The sequence below is a fragment of the Gopherus evgoodei genome, chromosome 10 (genome assembly GCF_007399415.2).
Source record: "Gopherus evgoodei ecotype Sinaloan lineage chromosome 10, rGopEvg1_v1.p, whole genome shotgun sequence".
Taxonomy (NCBI): Eukaryota; Metazoa; Chordata; order Testudines; family Testudinidae; genus Gopherus; species Gopherus evgoodei.
The window spans coordinates 31129361-31146787 of NC_044331.1; the positions used below are offsets into that span (position 1 = coordinate 31129361).

The following is a 17427-nucleotide window of genomic DNA, read 5'->3' on the forward strand; positions in this document are numbered from 1 at the left end:
TTTCAAGCTATTTTAGTGTCCCCAAATACTCTATTTTTCCTAAATCATCAAAGGTTATATAAGCACTTTCTTTAAAAAAAAATTCTAACCATTTCTTTTTTGACTTGCTGTGTTTTAAAATTCTTACATACTGTTTTGTGAAAGTAATTAAAACATGACTACAATAAAACATGAATGTCATAGTTTCTTATGGCTAGGAATATGTGCATTTATATACTATTGATACTGGCCAATTTGGCTTTATTCTACTATCTTCTCCATTGCAAGAGTTCTCTGGCTGAGTATTATCATCTGCCATTATGCTGCTGACAGGGGTTAACAGCATGACCTACTTCCTAAACTGCTGATTCTCTGGTCTTTTCAGTCAATAGTAACTGACGTATATAAGGGTTTTTTCCCAGCTTCGTGACTGGTATTTTAGTTCTTTAAAATTCAAGCTACCAAACCTCCTGACTACATACACTTTGTGAAGTATACATTCCTGGGCATGACATAGGGTGACCAGATGAGAGGAAGAAAATATCGGGACACACTAGGGGAGGTCCACCGACAGAGAAAAAAAAGAACGAGTGCTGCCGGAAGCGAAAAAAACCAAACCAACCAACCAAAAACCGCGTGCTGCCGGTGGAGGAAAATATCAGGACAAATTGCATCCCGATCAAAGATTGGTCGGGACGCGGGACAAACACCTAAATATCTGGTCACCCTAGCATGACATATAAACTAGGTATCATGCCCAGCAAAATGATCTACCTATGCCTGCAAGCACTGCAAAATGGTCTATACATGGGGAACACCACTTCATTTGTATCTCCACTAGGTGATGCTTCTGAGTGTGACTTAGTAGTAGCAGTAATTTCTAGCCTTCCCTCCCATCCCACCCCCATGTCATGATGGGAAAAACATCCAGGGTACCTGTGACTGGGCCAGCCATCTCCCACGTGCCCCCCGCCCATGGCCTAGGGTCACACTACAAGCAACTTGCCTCAGTTTCTCTTCTTGGCTGTTCAAGAAACTAATAAAACACTTTTCCCATTCTCATCCCTTCTTCGATTGTGTCCTATTAAATTAACAAGCATTCAGAATAAAAGTTTTCAAGTCCATCCAGTCTACACAAAACAAAGGCTTCTCTTCTCCTCCCTGCTTTGGCAGCCCACTCCCAGACGCTACCTGGCTGGAGTCTCAGTCCTCACTCCCAGGGCTCATGGCTAGAGCCTGCTCCCTCCCAGCAGCCTCTAATCTCCAGGCAGCCTCTAATCCCTCCCAACAGCCTCTAATCCCCTTCCTTACAGCCTCTTTGCTGCTGATCTCTTCAGGTGGGGCTGTAATCAAGGTTGGCTACCTGCACTTTCAAGGTGTGAACCACTCTGTTACAGTACCAACATAAAGAGGGAAGCGGTAAAGTGGATAAAAATTCCTTGGTTTTGCTTTTGGACTATCAATGACAGGAATATAAACACTCACTTTGATCATTGTGATATCGGTCTTTGCATTCCGGACACCTCTCAGCAGGGCCATCCCTAGCTATTCTGGGGCCATATGCAACCCCTCGCATGGGATGTGTGTGTGGGGCCCTAGGCTGCTGAGGGGGTGAGGAGGGAACCACCACCCCCAGCACTCACCAGCAGCCTGGCTGGGGCTGGGTCGCTGCACTTCCCGCCATCAGTGAGCGGAGGCCCGGCCCTGCTGCAGTCCTCAGGGAAGTGGGTGGTGGGACTGGAGCAGAACAGGGGTGGGGTGGGTGCAGAACAGGGCAGAGTCTTTGAAGAAGGGGTGGAGTGGGGGCAGAGCAGGGGTGGGAAGAGGTGGGGCTGGGGCTGGAGCAGCATGCAGTTGCTTGGGGCATCAGAAAATTTGGTGCCCCTCATTTCCTGGTGCCTTGCGCAGCTGTGTACTTTGTGTATGGGTAGGGATGACACTGCCTCTCAGGCTAGCCGTAAAACTACACAAGGCTTAGGCAGTTTATAAGCATCTTTTATCTTGTTTCAACTGTAGGGGCGGGGTGGGGGGAGTCCTTTTCTGGGAGACATTCTACTCATATCAGGTCTTACCTTCTCTTCTAGTGATCCCTGAATTTCATCCTGCTGGACTACTAGTATATTTTGCAAAGTCAGTATAGCAATTGATGTACCTGGGATGGAGCTTTCTTACATCTGAATAACCTCTGTTTTACATCTGAATGACAATAACCACTGCAACCTCAGTGAAATTCACTTGTTTAAACATAGTTGATAGAGGCTGAAGTGGCTGCTAGGAACTAGTGTCACTCAGTATTAGGCATCATGGCACTGTGATTCCTAGCAGTCACTTCAGTTGCTTCTAGGGTGACCAGATGTCCTGATTTTATAGAGACAGTCCAGATTTTTGGGTCTTTCTCTTAGGCCACGTCCAGACTAGATATTAAAATCGATTTTAGATACGCAACTTCAGCTACGGGAATAACGTAGCTGAAGTCAAATTTCTAAAATCGAGGTACTCACCAGTCTGGACGGCGCTGCATCGATGTCCGCGGCTCTCCGTGTCAATTCCGGAACTCCGTTCGGGTTGATGGAGTTCCGGAATCGATGTAAGCGCGCTCGGGGATCGATATATCGCGTCTAGTCTGGACGCGATGTATCGATCCCCGAGCAATCGATTTAACCCGCCGATGCCGCGGGTTAGTCTGGACGAGGGCTTATATAGGCTCCTATTACCCCCCACTCCCATCCTGATTTTTCACATTTGCTGTCTGGTCACCCTAGCCGGAGAGAGGTTTTAGAGTGTAATAGTCCCTTGTTTGACAGTCTTTTAGATGGTATTAAAATGGTAATAATTGAAATGGTAATAACCGTCCTTTTTGAGGAAAAGAGAAGGCGTTAATTGAGATGGGCTGGAGCTGTTAAAGTTTGACCCAGTTTCTTAAGAAGACAAAACAAGAGAAACACTAGAGGAAATAGAAAAGAACAGCTAAGAGAGAAAATGCAGCTTCAGTCTCTGATATTGATGCTCATGTGCAACTCCTCTGCTGGAAAAAACAGACCCAGGACACAGTCTATCAGCCACTGGCAAACTTATACCAGCATTGGGCTCTTTAGGACATTGCTTTTAGCTGCCTCACAGGCTCGCAGCAATGTTGCAAAATATACAGTAGTGGCTCACTAAAGTCAGGTCTTATCAGACAAAAAGAAAAAGGAGAGAGACAGGAAAGAGAAGCAATAAGATAGGGAAGGAAAAGTGAGGGTGTGGGGGGGTGGAGGAATAGAAAGTCTCTTATCCGGGGTGGTGGCTAAGATTTATCCAGAGCCAGCAGAAGTAGCGATGTCATCTGGGTCTCTCGAGCCCAGTCTGATTAGGACAACTCTCAGGATCAGCAAGACAAAGGCGTGGGGTCCCAGGAGATAGTAGGGATGGCAGCCATGATGGCAAAGTTCGCTCCAGTAGCCAAAGTCCTCCCCCCGCCCCCAGCTTCTTTTCTCCCATCTTTAAAAAAAAAATCCAAGCCCCAAAAGGGAGCAAGTGGTGGAATAGCCCATTCTCTCATTTTGTCCACCAATTAGGCCTAATTTCTGGCACACCAATTTTGATCAATTGATTTCCCATTCTGCACTGTTCTTGTTTACCAGGCACAATCTTAACATAGTCCTTGAGTTATAGCAAGAACTTTTTGTTTGGACTAATTCAGTCTGCCTCTCTTTTTTTAATACCTTTTCCTATTACCATTTGTTGTAGGCTATTGTGACATTTTATGAACTTTCACTCACCTTTTACAGTTGAGCTCACAATTAGGTAAATTTGTAGGCCCAATTATCACAATATCCCTGACTCTTTAACTGATTTTCAATTAAAATTCAAATATTTGTCAGTGCCATTAACAGAACAATTGGGCTTTGGGTGTAGTGCAAATTCACAAATTGCTGTCTATTTGCAAAACCACAGTATAATTTGGTCCTGCTGATAGGATCTCACAGGCATTTCATCTTAGTATTAAGAAACTGAGAAAGATAAGTTAACAATCATACAGTTAAGCACTTACTTGAAGACAGCAATCAGCAGATTTACCAGTAGAATGTTTGCTACCAGAAGGTAACAAGCCATGATAGCAGGAGTGAGCCAGGCCCCAGGTATGCATGGAGGGAGACGTTTACCATCCTCATCATAAAGATTATCCCCACAAGGAGCTGAAGAGACAATTGAAGGTTTACTTTTCAGTGCTTGTCTGACATTGAAAACACTGATCATATTTACGTAAAGATTAGATCTGCATAAAATTTGCTAGGACAAATATCCATGTTAAAAAAGTTTATTTCCAATAGAACCAAATGGAGTTTTTGGGCCAAATTCAGCTGCCAGTTACACCATGTAAAAGCAAAATAACCTCCCCTCATAGTGAATAATTATTCCAGATTTGTGGTGATGTAACCGAGATTACAATTTAGCCCTTAGGACTTTTAGATTTTTTCCCCCAATAGCAAAACTGGATCTAGGAAGAGATCTCATAACTCTAAGCACATGTAAACCTTCTAATACCAGAAAAAAAAAGAACCACTTAAAAGTGGAGAATGAAGCCCATATGGGGAAATCTGAAGTTGCTGCAGAGTGCGGAAACTAGGGCTATGTACACGCTACAATTTAAGTTGGTATAAGTTACGCCACTCAGGGGCTGAAGTAATTAAGTCGATGGGGAGAGCTCTTGTCTGTCAGCTTAGAGCATATGCACTAGCAGCGCTACTGTGGTGCAGCTGCATCGGTGCAGCTGCAGTGCTGCAAACTCTATAGTGTAGCCATAGCCCAGACAGTAAAGCTTCCTCCCTCTCAAAACTCCCAGTTAGACTGTAAGTTCTTTGTCAATGGAAAAACTCCTATTGTGTTCAATGGTGCAGGATCAGTAGTATTCATCAGTGAGATTTAAAACTATATAGGGACTAAAAACCTAATATGAGAGGCAAACAAGTGGCAAGATACCTAAAAGGGGCTAGTAGATGGGCACTAAGTTCTGAAAATCAGGGCCGTTTAAGTAGCACCCAAAGCTACTAGTTACTTTTGAAGATACTGGCCTATGAATCACGTTTGAAAAGTAAGGGCTTGTGTATATGGTACGTAATGTGCTACACAGGGGTGTGATTTCTAAAGCACAGTAACATGCTGTGCATTAATTGGTCTGTATAGACCTTGCTAGTGTGCATTAAAGATCCCCCCCGTGCACTTTTAAGTGCTCGAAACAGTACTACATTAAAGTGCACTAGCGCATGCCAACAGGGTCTACACGAACCAATTAAGTGCAATAAGTTAGTGTGCTTTAGAAATCACACCCCTGTAGAGTGCATTCCCCCACCATTTATACCAGGGGTGTCAAACTCAAATGATCACGAGGGCCACATGAGGTCTAGTGCATTGGCCCGAGGGCTGCATCACTGACACTCCCACCCTCACTGCCCCGGCCCCACCCCCACTCCACCCTTTCTATGAGGCTCTGCCCCACCCCGTCTCTTCTCCATCTCCCGCCCTGAGTGCGCGGCTCCCCGCTCCTCCCTGCTGGAAAGTGCTAAGCACCACCAACAGCTGTTTGGCGGCGGGAAGCGCCTGGAGGTAGAAGAGTAATATAGTAGTATAGTATTAAAATATAGTATGCTATTAAAAGTCAATTCATTAACTTTTTTAACTTATTTAACTGTAATGTGAAAAGTCAGTGCTAATTTTGACAGTTATTTCATTTTTGGCCACTTAGCTGGCAGCATTTTGCATCAACCAGAGCATCAGTATTAGGTTTGATATCCTGAGACGAAACCAATCTCAGTGTTGCTTTCAAATGTTCAGCAGTGAGCCTTGACCTTAACACAGATTTGTTAATCTTCTTGGAAGAGAAAAACTGTTCACATATATATGTACTTCTAAATATTGCCATTATCCTTGCGGAAGCAGAGAATAACATGGGAAATCTTTCTGGTGAAAGAAACGTAGAATTCTGGAATTCCAGCATCTGTACACTTCTGCTTCAAAATGTATCACATTGAAGCTCCACTAACTCCATCTGCATTTCCTAAGGCTCTGGGAGGGAGTTTGGGTGGGGGAGGGGGTCTGGGGTGCAGACTCTCGGATGGAGTATGGGTGCTGGGTGCAGATTCTGGGCTGGGACAGGGGGTGGGAGTGCAGGCTCTGGGATAGAGTTTGGGGATAGGAGGGGGTGCAGTGCAGGGGTGAGGCTGGGGATGAGTGTGCGGGGAGCTTAGCTGTCATATAAAATAACTTGGGGGGGGTGAAGGTAGTTTGGCAGCAAGAGGCAGTAACTGGGGGGTGGGGAGTGCAGGGAGCTGGCAGGCCGCAGGGAAGAGCTCTGCGGGCCGCGTGTTTGAGACCCCTGATTTAGACAAGCCTTAAGTTTGTTCTTACTTTAAATATAGTTCCAGTTAATTTGGTTTCAAACCCTGGGCTGGATCCTACAAACACTTACCATTAGGTGGAACGCTTTCCAGTGTCAAGTACTCTCCCACTGAAGTCTTATAAAAGACACTGTGCCCAGCAATAATTTTTTGCAAGATCTGGTTTGTCAGCATAAACTGAACCAATTTATTTTAAAAGTGTTTGTAAAAACTAACATTCTCAACCTCTTTTGAAGATAAGGTTTTTAAGTGATTTGAAATCAGCTTGATCTTGTCTACACTCGCTTGAAAACACATATTTATGTCTTGTTTAGCCAGAACCATATTTAAAGAAAGTTCAAACTTGGTTTCCAAACATGGTACCAAATTATACATTAATCCTGTATTTCTGGTGATCATGTGGAAACTGGACATGGAAAGTCAAGTACATCTCAAAACACGAGTACCCAACTAGCTTTTTAAAATGTTAATGTAGAACTTGGATAATCAAAGGAAATTAAATTCTCTGTGTGCAACAACTCACATAATATAATTTAAAAAGGATCACTGTGGTGGTAACTCAATAGAATGTACAAAAATGTTGGCACATAATTGCAAATCAATAAAGTAGTACCCAGTCGGTTCCTTTTATAATTAAAAAAATTCCCTGCTTCTTTGATACTTGAAATCAATTCAGTAGAAGAACAAAAATCTGACATCTGAATTTTGTCAGAACGCTATAATTAAAATACCAGTATCCAGGGAAGAAAAAGACTAATGAACACATTTAACTAAATGAGTTAATCAGCTCCCCACATAGACTTACGATTGATTTCCATGGCATAGACTGCACAGCAATTTGAAAGCAAAAAAAAGGAAAGAAAACAACAGAATAATAGGGGGGAAAAGAAAACAAATGACTGACAATACAGTAGCTGTTTTGCTGCCAAGAAAAGATAAGCAATTTAAATATCAGAACAGTAGAGACATATGCTTAGAAACAAAGGCTTTGTTAGAGTTACAGTACATTCTGCAATTTCCTTTTCACTTTGTCTTCCCCAAATGCTACATATGGCAGCAAATTCATGACAGTAAAAATAAATCACAAAATGATACTGGCAGATGATCATTTAAATATACAAGATTTATCAGTAAAACACAATTGATAGTCACCACAAACAAAACAACACAAAGTTACCACACAAACTTAATCTTTCAGCTGTTATAGAAACAAACTTCCTCCTGTTTCCTGAAAGCAGAGTCCTTTGCTGCCTGCTTCCTTTTCTATTATCATTCTATATTAAAATGATCAATAGCGATGATACAAATATATTGTTATAGTATCTCATATTAAAATCTAATTTGATTAGCATTATGGGTACTGGTGTGCCTGTCCTTAGAAAGTCTTAAGCAGGATCACCCTACTTCTGCTTATGAATTTGATCCTGCTAAGTACTAAATGCTTCTGATTTCATGCTCATGTGGCTCTTTTACATTGTAGCATTGGAGTAAATTTCATCCTTAGGGCAAAATCCTGGCTTCATTGAATTCAATTGCAAAATCCCCTTTGACTACAGTGGTGCCAGGGTTTTATCTTTGATGTACAGTTGTGACAAAGGAAAGTAACAAAGCAATGCATTTTACTGAACTACTGAAAGGGGAACATGATATGGTACTTTCCCATAAATGGGGTCACCAGAGAGCAAGTGTGAAAAGTCGGGATAGAGAATGAGGGGTAATAGACAAAGCCCCAAATATCAGGACTGTCCCTATAAAATTGGGACATCTGGTCACCTTGTCCATAAATCATTTAAGCGTGGCAAAAGGACCTCACCGTATCTGACATATTGGTTGGATTGCCTACCAATAGTCACATCCAAGTAAATTGTTAAGAGGAGCTTACTTACTGTCATAGGAAGATTAGATTGAAACCTATTGTCTTTGAAAGCAGAATGGTCTTTAGAAAGTAGGGGTATGTCTACACTACGGGATTATTCCGATTTTACAGAAACCAGTTTTTTAAAACAGATTGTAAAGTCGAGTGCACGCGGCCATACTAAGCACATTAATTCAGCAGTGTGCATCCATGTACTGAGGCTAGTGTTGATTTTCGGAGCGTTGCACTGTGGGTAGCTATCCCATAGCTATCCCATAGTTCCTGCAGTCTCCCCCGCCCACTGGAATTCTGGGATGAGATCTCAGTGCCTGATGGGGCAAAAAACATTGTTGCGGGTGGTTCTGGGTACAGCCTCACCCCCTCCCTCCGTGCAAGTAGCAGACAACCGTTTCGCGCCTTTTTCCCTGGGCGAACTGTGCAGACGCCATAGCACAGCAAGCATGGACCCTGCTCAGATCAAGACAGCAATCATGGACGTTGTAAACACCTTGCGCATTCTCGTGCAGTCATTGCTGAACCAGGACCTGCAAAACCAGGCGAGGAGGCGGCGGCTACGGCAGCATAGTGATAAGAGTGATGGAGGACATGGACACAGAATTCTCTCAACCGCAGGCCCCTGCGCTTTAGAGATCATGCTGGTAATGGGGCAGGTTCTAGCCATTGAATGCCGATTTTGGGCCCAGGAAACAAGCACAGACTGGTGGGACCACAGAGTGTTGCAGGTGTGGGACGATTCCCAATGGCTGCGAAAACTTTCGCATGTGTAAGGGCACTTTCATGGAACTTTGTGACTGCTTTCCCCTGCCCTGAAACGCCAGAATACCAAGATGAGAGCAGCCCTCACAGTTGAGAAGCGAGTGGCACTAGCCCTCTGGAAGCTTGCAACGCCAGACAGCTACCGGTCAGTCGGGAATCAATTTGGAGTGGGCAAATCTACTGTGGGGGCTGCTGTGATACAAGTAGCCAAAGCAATCATTAAGCTGCTGCTACGAAAGGTTGTGACTCTGGGAAATGTGCAGGTCATAGTGGATAGCTTTGCTGCAATGGGATTCCCTAACTGTGGTGGGGTGACAGATGGAACACATATCCCTATCTTGGCACTGGAGCTCCGGAGCACCCAGTAGATAAACCGCAAGGGGTACTTTTCCATGGTGCTGCAAGCACTGGTGGATCACAAGGGACATTTCACCAACATCCACATGGGATGGCCGGGAAGGGTTCATGATGCTCGCGTCTTCAGGAACACTACTCTGTTTAAACGGCTGCAGCAAGGGAATTACTTCCCAGACCAGAAAATAACAGTTGGGGATGTTGAAATGCCTGTAGTTATCCTGGGGGACCCAGCCTACCCCTTGATGCCATGGCTCATGAAGCCATACACAGGCAGCCTGGACAGTAATCAGAAGTTGTTCAACTACAGGCTGAGCAAGTGCAAAATGGTGGTAGAATGTGCTTTTGGCCATTTAAAGGTGCACTGGTGCACATTACTGACTCGCTCGACCTCAGCCAAACCAATGTCCCCATTGTTATTGCTGCTGCTGTGTGCTCCGCAATCTCTGTGAGAGTAAAGGGGAGACCTTTATGGCGGGGTGGGAGGCTGAGGCAAATCACCTGGTCACTGATTATGTGCAGCCAGACATCAGGGTGATTAGAAGAGCACACTAGGAAGTGGTGCACATCAGAGAAGCTTTGAAAACCAGTTTCATCACGGGCCAGGATACGGTATGACTGTTGTGTTTGTTTCTTCTTGATGAACCCCTCCCCTTGATTGACTCATTCCCTGTAAGCCACTCACCCACCCCCTTCGATTACCGCTTGCTTCCTAAGGAAATAAAGTCACTCTCGTTTAAAAATCATGTATTCTTTATTAATTAATTATAAAAAGAGGGAGAGAACTGACCAGGTAGCCCAGGTGGGGTTTGGGAGGAGGATAGAGGGAAGGAAAAGGCCACTAAAAAAATTTCAAAATAATGACAGCCTTTTGGTTGGGCTGTCCACTGGGGTGGAATGGGCGGGTGCACGGAGCCTCCCCCCACGCGTTCTTACACGTCTGGGTGAGGAGGCTAAGGAACATGGTGAGGCGGGAGGGCGGTTATACAGGGGCTGCAGCGGCCCTCTGTGACCCTGCTACTGTTCCTGAAGCTCCACCAGACGCCAGAGGATGTCCGTTTGATCATACAGCAGCCCCAGAGTTGCATCCCAACACCTCAGATCTTCCTGCCGCCACCTCTCATCTCGAGTGTCTCTCCTATCCTCATGTTGGTCCCTCCTGTCCTCACGGTCACTGGCATCTTTCCTGTACTTTGATACCACGTCCTTCCACTCATTCAGATGTGCACTTTCATTGCGGGTTACTTCCATGATTTCCGAGAACAATTCGTCTCACGTCTTTTTTTTCCGCTGCCTTATCTGAGATAGCCTTCGGGATAGAGTAGGGAGGCTTGAAAAATTTGCAGCTGCAGGAGAGAGGGAAAAAATGGAGAGAAGTATTTAAAAAGATACATTTTACAGGACAATGGTTATACTATTTCACGGTGAACAACACTATTCACCTTACATTGCACATGTGATCGCACTACAAGGTCGCATTTTGCATCTTAATATTGAGTGCCTGCAGCTTTGGTGTTAGAGATCACAGATGCAGGTCCAGGCATCAGAATTAGACTTGCATGCAGCCATGGTAAGCCATTGTCTTTCAGGTTCTGCAGCCTTCATATATCCAGAGCCCTCCTTTCCCAAATAGCAAGCAAGGCCCGTTGAGTGCTGCTTCCTTCCTGTTAACGTACAGCACCAGAACCACCCCCATCCAATTCTCTGGGATGATCGCTTTACCTCTCCCCGCACCGCATGGCTGGTATCATGGAAGATCGCTGCCAGCCACCCTCCCCCTCACCACGTGGCTGGTAGCAGGGAAGATCCCAGCTAGCAGGGAAGATCTCAGCTAGATCCCAGCTAGCGAAACAGCTCAGCACCAATCACCCCCCCGCTCCGCTTGGCTAAATGCAGGGAAGCCACAGGCAAACAGCCCAACCATCTCTGTCCCCTTAATTAAATTCCCATATTTCAACCAGGTTACCATGAACAATATCACTCTCCTGGGGATAACACAGCGAGATAAAGAACGGATGTTGCTTGAATGCCAGCAAACACCGGGACCATATGCAGCTAGGCTTTGTCATGCAATGATACCAGATTACTTGCTCCATGCATGGCATGGTCAAGTGTCCTACCATGGAGGACGGAATAAGGCTGCCCGGCCCAGAAACCGTCTGCAAAGGCTTTTGGAGTACCTCCAGGAGAGCTTCATGGAGATGTCCCTGGAGGATTTCCGCTCCATCCCCAGACACGTTAACAGACTTTTCCAGTAACTGTACTGGCCGCGAATGCATCCCAAGTCCTCAGGGCAAATTAATCATTAAAAAACGCTTGCTTTTAAACCATGTTTTATATTTACAAAGGTACACTCACCAGATGTCCCTTCCATGGCTTCTTTGTCTGGGATAGTGGCTTGGGAAGGCTGGGAGGGTACTTCTGTCAGGCTGAGAAAAAGCTCCTGGCTGTTGGGAAGAATGGAGTGCTGTGTGCTTTCTGCAAGCTCATCCTCCTCTTCCTTCTCCTCATCTTCCCTGTCCGCAGAATCCTCAGGCAAGGCTAAGATTGCCCCCACCTCGGAATCCACAGACAGGGGTGGGGTAGTGGTGGCAGACCTCCCTAGGATTGCATGCAGCTCAGCGTAGAAGTGGCATGTTTGCGGCCCTACCCGGACCTTCCGTTTGCTTCTTTGGTTTTCTGTGCTCCTTAACTTTCACACGGCACTGTACTGAGTCCCTGCTATGGCCTCTCTCCATTATGGCCTTGGAATTTTTTTCAAATGTTTTTTCATTTCGTCTTTTGGAATGGAGTTCTGTTAGCATGGAATCCTCTCCCCAGATAGCAATCAGATCCAGTACCTCCCCTGCGGTCCATGCTGGAGCTCTTTTTCGATTCTCAGACTGCATAGTTACCTGTGCTGATGAACTCTGTGTGGTTACCTGTGCTGATCAGCTCTCCAAGCTGGACAAACAGGAAATGAAATTCAAAAGTTTGTGGGGCTTTTCCTGTTTACCTGGCCAGTGCATCTGACTCCAGACTGCTGTCCAGAGCAGTCAAACTGGTGCACTGTGGGATAGCTCCCAGAGGCCAATACCATCGAATTGCGGCCACACTAACCCTATTCCGAAATGGCAATATTGATTTGAGCGCTACTCCCCTCGTCGGGGAGGACTACAGATATCGATATTAAGAGCTCTTTATATCGATATAAAGGGCTTTGTTGTGTGGACGGGTGCAGGGTTAATTCAGTTTAATGCTGCTAAATTCGGTATAAACCCATAGTGTAGACCAGTCCTAGGTACCTATGGGCTTGTCTACACAGGAATGTTATACCTATTTAAGGTAATTGTGAACTTTTAACTGATATAACTTCTCACGTGGACATTTTTATTTCAGTGTAAGAGTGCCTTTTTCCAGTTTTGATTGTGTTGCTTTGGAAGCAGTTAAAGCTAAGCTGAATAAAACCATTCTTATTCTGAAATAAGAGTGTTCAAACAGAGAGTTACATAAGAATAACTACATCAATTTAAATACACCAATAACACTATACTAGTATAACTGGAAAAATCTTTTATAGATAAGCCCTGTGTAACCTACCTTTTGTTAGACTCCAAGTGGTCTTTCACCTTGCTGAGGTAGGATTTTTTGAGTCCTTGGCTAATCACATTTTCCCACAATAGGACTTTATGTTGTATAGAAGGGGTATGATTGAAACAGAGATCAGAGCTGGGACCAGAGGTGTAGCGAGCGCCCTCGTACTTCCTGACCGGAGGGGGCCCCACAAGGAAGGGGGCCCCTAAAAGTGGCAAAAAAAATGTAAGGTATAACTAGGTAAGTAACAAAACCGTGAAGTCATTATGATACATCATAATGCTATTGGCTACATCAGCTGCCTGTCGGTCAGTTTCGAATTTTAGTTGGACCCATTCAAAGAATGTGTATTTGCATTCATAATGGCGGTCGGCGGATAAATGTTATTAATTTAGTTGTTTAGTTTTTTATTGTTTCCAACGCAGAAGCGTGCTTTGTGTCTAAGAGAATGTATAAGAGTGGAGCTAGTAAACGAAAGGCAGAAAAAGAGTAGGAACTTGAGAAAATTCCAAAGTTGTCAATGTATTTTGCCCTGCAATCCAATGTACAGGTACAGGCACATGAAACGGACAGCGCTAGCAGCGACGAATCATATCCAGAAGTATCCAGAAGTGCTTCAAGTGAGGTCGAAGGTGAAGCCAGTTGTTCTACCAAACAAACTGTGACAGATATTCCAGCTGCTGCCAGGAAAGAAGTATCTGAATCAGAACCACTGACTGATGATCCAGGAGATTGGCCGTCTATAATAGCGGACAGGCAAGTGTGTGACATTGTTGCACGTGGCCCACCGCAGCAGAATGAAAGTTACGAATTTCTATTTAACGAGGAAAGACGGAGGTTCACAAGTACTCATTTCTATCGAACCATGGCAAATGGCAAGAAAATAAGATGTTCATGGTTAATGTACTCAGTTCAGAAAGATGCCATTTTTTGTTTTTCTTGTAAATTATATGGCACTGGCGACATACCGCTACGTCGTGGAACATCTGCTTGGAAAGCACTGTCAAAAAGACTTCAGCAGCATGAAACAGGCAAAGGTCATCAAGACTGTATGGTGAAATGGTTTGACCTTCGGTCAGGCATAGTAAACCATACATCTATTGACCAACTCGAATTGCAGGCTTTTCTGAAAGAAAGAGATTTCTGGAGAAATGTTGTCAAACGCATGGTTGATGTCGTTATTTTCTTGTCCAAAAGAAACTTGGCATTTCGAGGAAGTAATGAAAAGCGCGCCGATCCTTCGAATGGCAACTTTTTGGGACTGTTTGAATTGCTTGCAAAGTATGATAATGTCCTCAGCAAACTTTTACAAAGGATTAAAAAGGCAGAGACACCTGTTCAGTACCTCAGTCCACAGATCCAAAACGAGCTGATTCAACTTGTTGCCAGTAACATTCAAGAGGCCAACATAGCGCAGCTTAAAAAAGCAAAATATTATTCAGTTAATTTGGACTGTACACCTGACGTGTCACATGAAGAACACATGTCTGTGGTGTTATGCTTTGTTGAATGCAACGGTGAAGATGGTGTCAATATTTGTGAAGTGTTTGTTGATTTTCTTAATGTTCATGATACAACTGGTGAGGGCTTATTGGAAGCATTTCTTGAAAAGGCAAACAACTTAGGAATAGACATTGCTGACATGAGAGGTCAAGCTTATGATAACGGCGCAAATATGAGAGGAAAGAATAAAGGAGTTCAAGCCCGCATGCTAGAAATAAATGACCGTGCCTTGTATGTACCATGTGGAGCTCACACTTGGAATCTTGTGATCTCAGATGCGGCAAAGTCATCGAAATATGCCGTTGACTTTTTCGGTCTGATTAACAGAATATATGTTATCTTTTCTTCTTCACCTTCACTTTGGGATATACTTCAAGAACATATGCCAATATCTGTTAAAGGGTTATCGGACACTCGTTGGGAGTCGAGAATTGATGCTGTGAAGCCATTGCTTTATCACCTTGAAGAATTGTGCAATGCTTTGTCATCTTTGCGCGAATATGCGCTCGAAAAGAAAGATGGCAATACAGCAACAGAAGCCGGTGCACTTTTAGACCATGTTACTGCATGGCCTTTTGTTCTGACTGTGTACACGTGGTACGATATACTATTTCATGTCAATAAAACCTGCAAATTAATTCAGTCACCAGATGTGTCAATTGATGTACTGCAGGCAGAAGCTGGTGCTACAATGAAGTTTTTGGAAGACTATCGAAATATAGGCTATAACTCTGTGGTCACAAATGCATGTGAAATAGCAGAGCATATGGGTATTGAGCAGGTGTTTCCAGAAACCAGGGTGCGACATAAGAAGAGAATGTTTGATTATGAATGTGCTGATGATTTGAGTCGTCTTTCTGCCGAAGAAAAATTCAAATCGCAGTTCTTTCTTGTTTTCACTGATCAGGCCATATCTTCCGTTTTGTTGCGATTTGACCAACTCGTGGAGTGGTATAAGTTGTTTAGATTTCTGTACAATGCTAACAGCCTGAAGCAGTGTCACAGAGAAAATGAACTGGAGAATCACAGCAAAAATTTTGAAAGAAAAATGGGAGACATTGATGCCAACGAACTCATAATGGAATTGAATCGTTTTATTTATGTCATCGAGAAAGAGAGAGGACTTGTCACTGCAAACAATTTTTTAATGTACATATACAAGAACAGCCTTCAGGAGATATATTCGACTCTTTGCATTTGCATCAGAATTCTTCTGACCGCACCAGTTACTGTCACTGGTGCTGAAAGGAGCTTCAGTAGAATGAAACTGATCAAGAATATCATGCGCTCAACCACGACAGATGACAGGCTTTCTGCGCTTGCAGTTATCTCAATCGAAAACAAGATTGCCAGATCTCTGGACTATGATGCATTGATTAACCAATTTGCGGAGAACAAGGCTCAAAAGAAGCGCTTTGCGTAAATACGGAATATATGTACACTGTAGGCCTATGTATACATAATATGAACCCTGTATATTGTATAAAATAAATACTGCATTCCAGTTTCTGCATTGTAAGGGGCCCCGGACATATGTTCGGAGGGGGCCACGTTCTTTGTTGCTACGGCCCTGGCTGGGACAGTGCATGTAAAGCAAGAAACAGAGACAGGGAGAACTTGGCTATAGGTGCTGAGATCAGTGTATGTTTTGGCTGACTTTTGAGAAAAACAGACCCGTATACATGAGACTTTGCTGTTCTTTTACCATCTGTGTTCAAGATGAATAGGAATTTGTGTACATATTGTGAACCACATGTACTGCAGCAATATCCTCAATCTCTGCCTTAGCCATTTCCTCTCAACATGAGACTTCAACCCATCTGAGACTTAGCCAGACCACTCAGAAGCTGGGGCAGCCTGTAATACGTAACTGGATTGACCCAAATATTTCCAAGAACAATTTTACATATTTGTAAGTTACAGTAATAGATGATAATTTATGAAGGAAAGGAAGAAGAAAAGAGTGTTTCCGGTGTCCTATCTAAACAAACATCACTATGACAATGTAACTGCAGGACCAGATTAATGGCACAGCCCATATAGCCATTCCTCCCTCCTATGCGGCAGGGAGTTCTAACCACTAATGATTTAGACCAGGGGGGGCAAACTTTTTGGCCTGAGGGCTGCACTGGGTTTCATAAATTGTCTGTAGGGCTGGGTAGGGGAAGGGGTCGTGGCCCGGCCCTCACCTCCTATCTGCCTCCCGCCTCCCCAGGGCTCCTACCTCATCCACTTCCCTTGTTCCCTGACAGCCCCCCCGAGGACCCCCTGCCCCACCCCCCCACTACCTATGCTCTGACCGCCCCCCGGACCCGTCCATTCCCAATCCAACCTCTCCTCTCATTCCTGATGGCCCCCCCGGGACTCCTGCTCAGTTTTCAACCACCCTTCTCCCTGTCCCCTGACTGCCCCCAGAATCCCTGTCCCCTGACTTCCCCCTGCACCCCATCCAACCCCCCTTCCTTGCTGACTGGCCCCCCGGGACCCCTGCCCCATTCAACTCCCTGTCGTCCCCCCCGCCAATCTGACCTCGATCCACAACCCCCTGCCCCCCGACCACCCCTGAACTCCCCTGCCCGCTATCTCACCCCCGCCAGCTCTCCTGCCCCTTTACTGTGCTGCCTGGAGCACCGGTTGGCTGATGGCGCTACAGCCTCACCACCCAGCTGGACCTGGCTCACACCGCTGCTGCTGCCACAAGCAGCACAGAAACCGGGTCAGGCCGAGCTCTGCAGCTGTGGCTGCCCCAGGAACTGCTGCCCCGCGCTCAGAGCATTGCGCCGGTTTGTGGGTCAAGCTGGGGCCACGGGGGAGGGGGAACAGGAGGGGAGGAGCCAGTGGCAAACCCCTGGGCCAGGAGCTTGGGGGCGGGGCAGGACGGTCCTATGGACTGTAGTTTGCCCACCTCTGGATTAAACCATATAAACCTTAGTATAAGAGGGGAAAACAAGGTAAACAATTACAAAATACTGTAAAATGTAAGGATGTGATAAAAACACATAATCAAAG

General features: G+C 45.0%; 1 protein-coding gene and 1 long non-coding RNA gene across 2 annotated transcripts in view; one reads left to right on the forward strand and one right to left on the reverse strand.

Moving 5' to 3' along the window:
- The window catches only part of TRPM1 (transient receptor potential cation channel subfamily M member 1), a 215835-nt gene that overhangs the window by 14326 nt on the left and 184082 nt on the right, over positions 1–17427 (reverse strand). The window contains 1 exon segment of the mRNA XM_030576838.1: positions 4013–4157. Within this exon segment, the coding sequence (XP_030432698.1) occupies positions 4013–4157 (145 nt within the window).
- Positions 1–17427, forward strand: part of LOC115658258 — a 32123-nt gene that overhangs the window by 2460 nt on the left and 12236 nt on the right. The window lies entirely within an intron of this gene.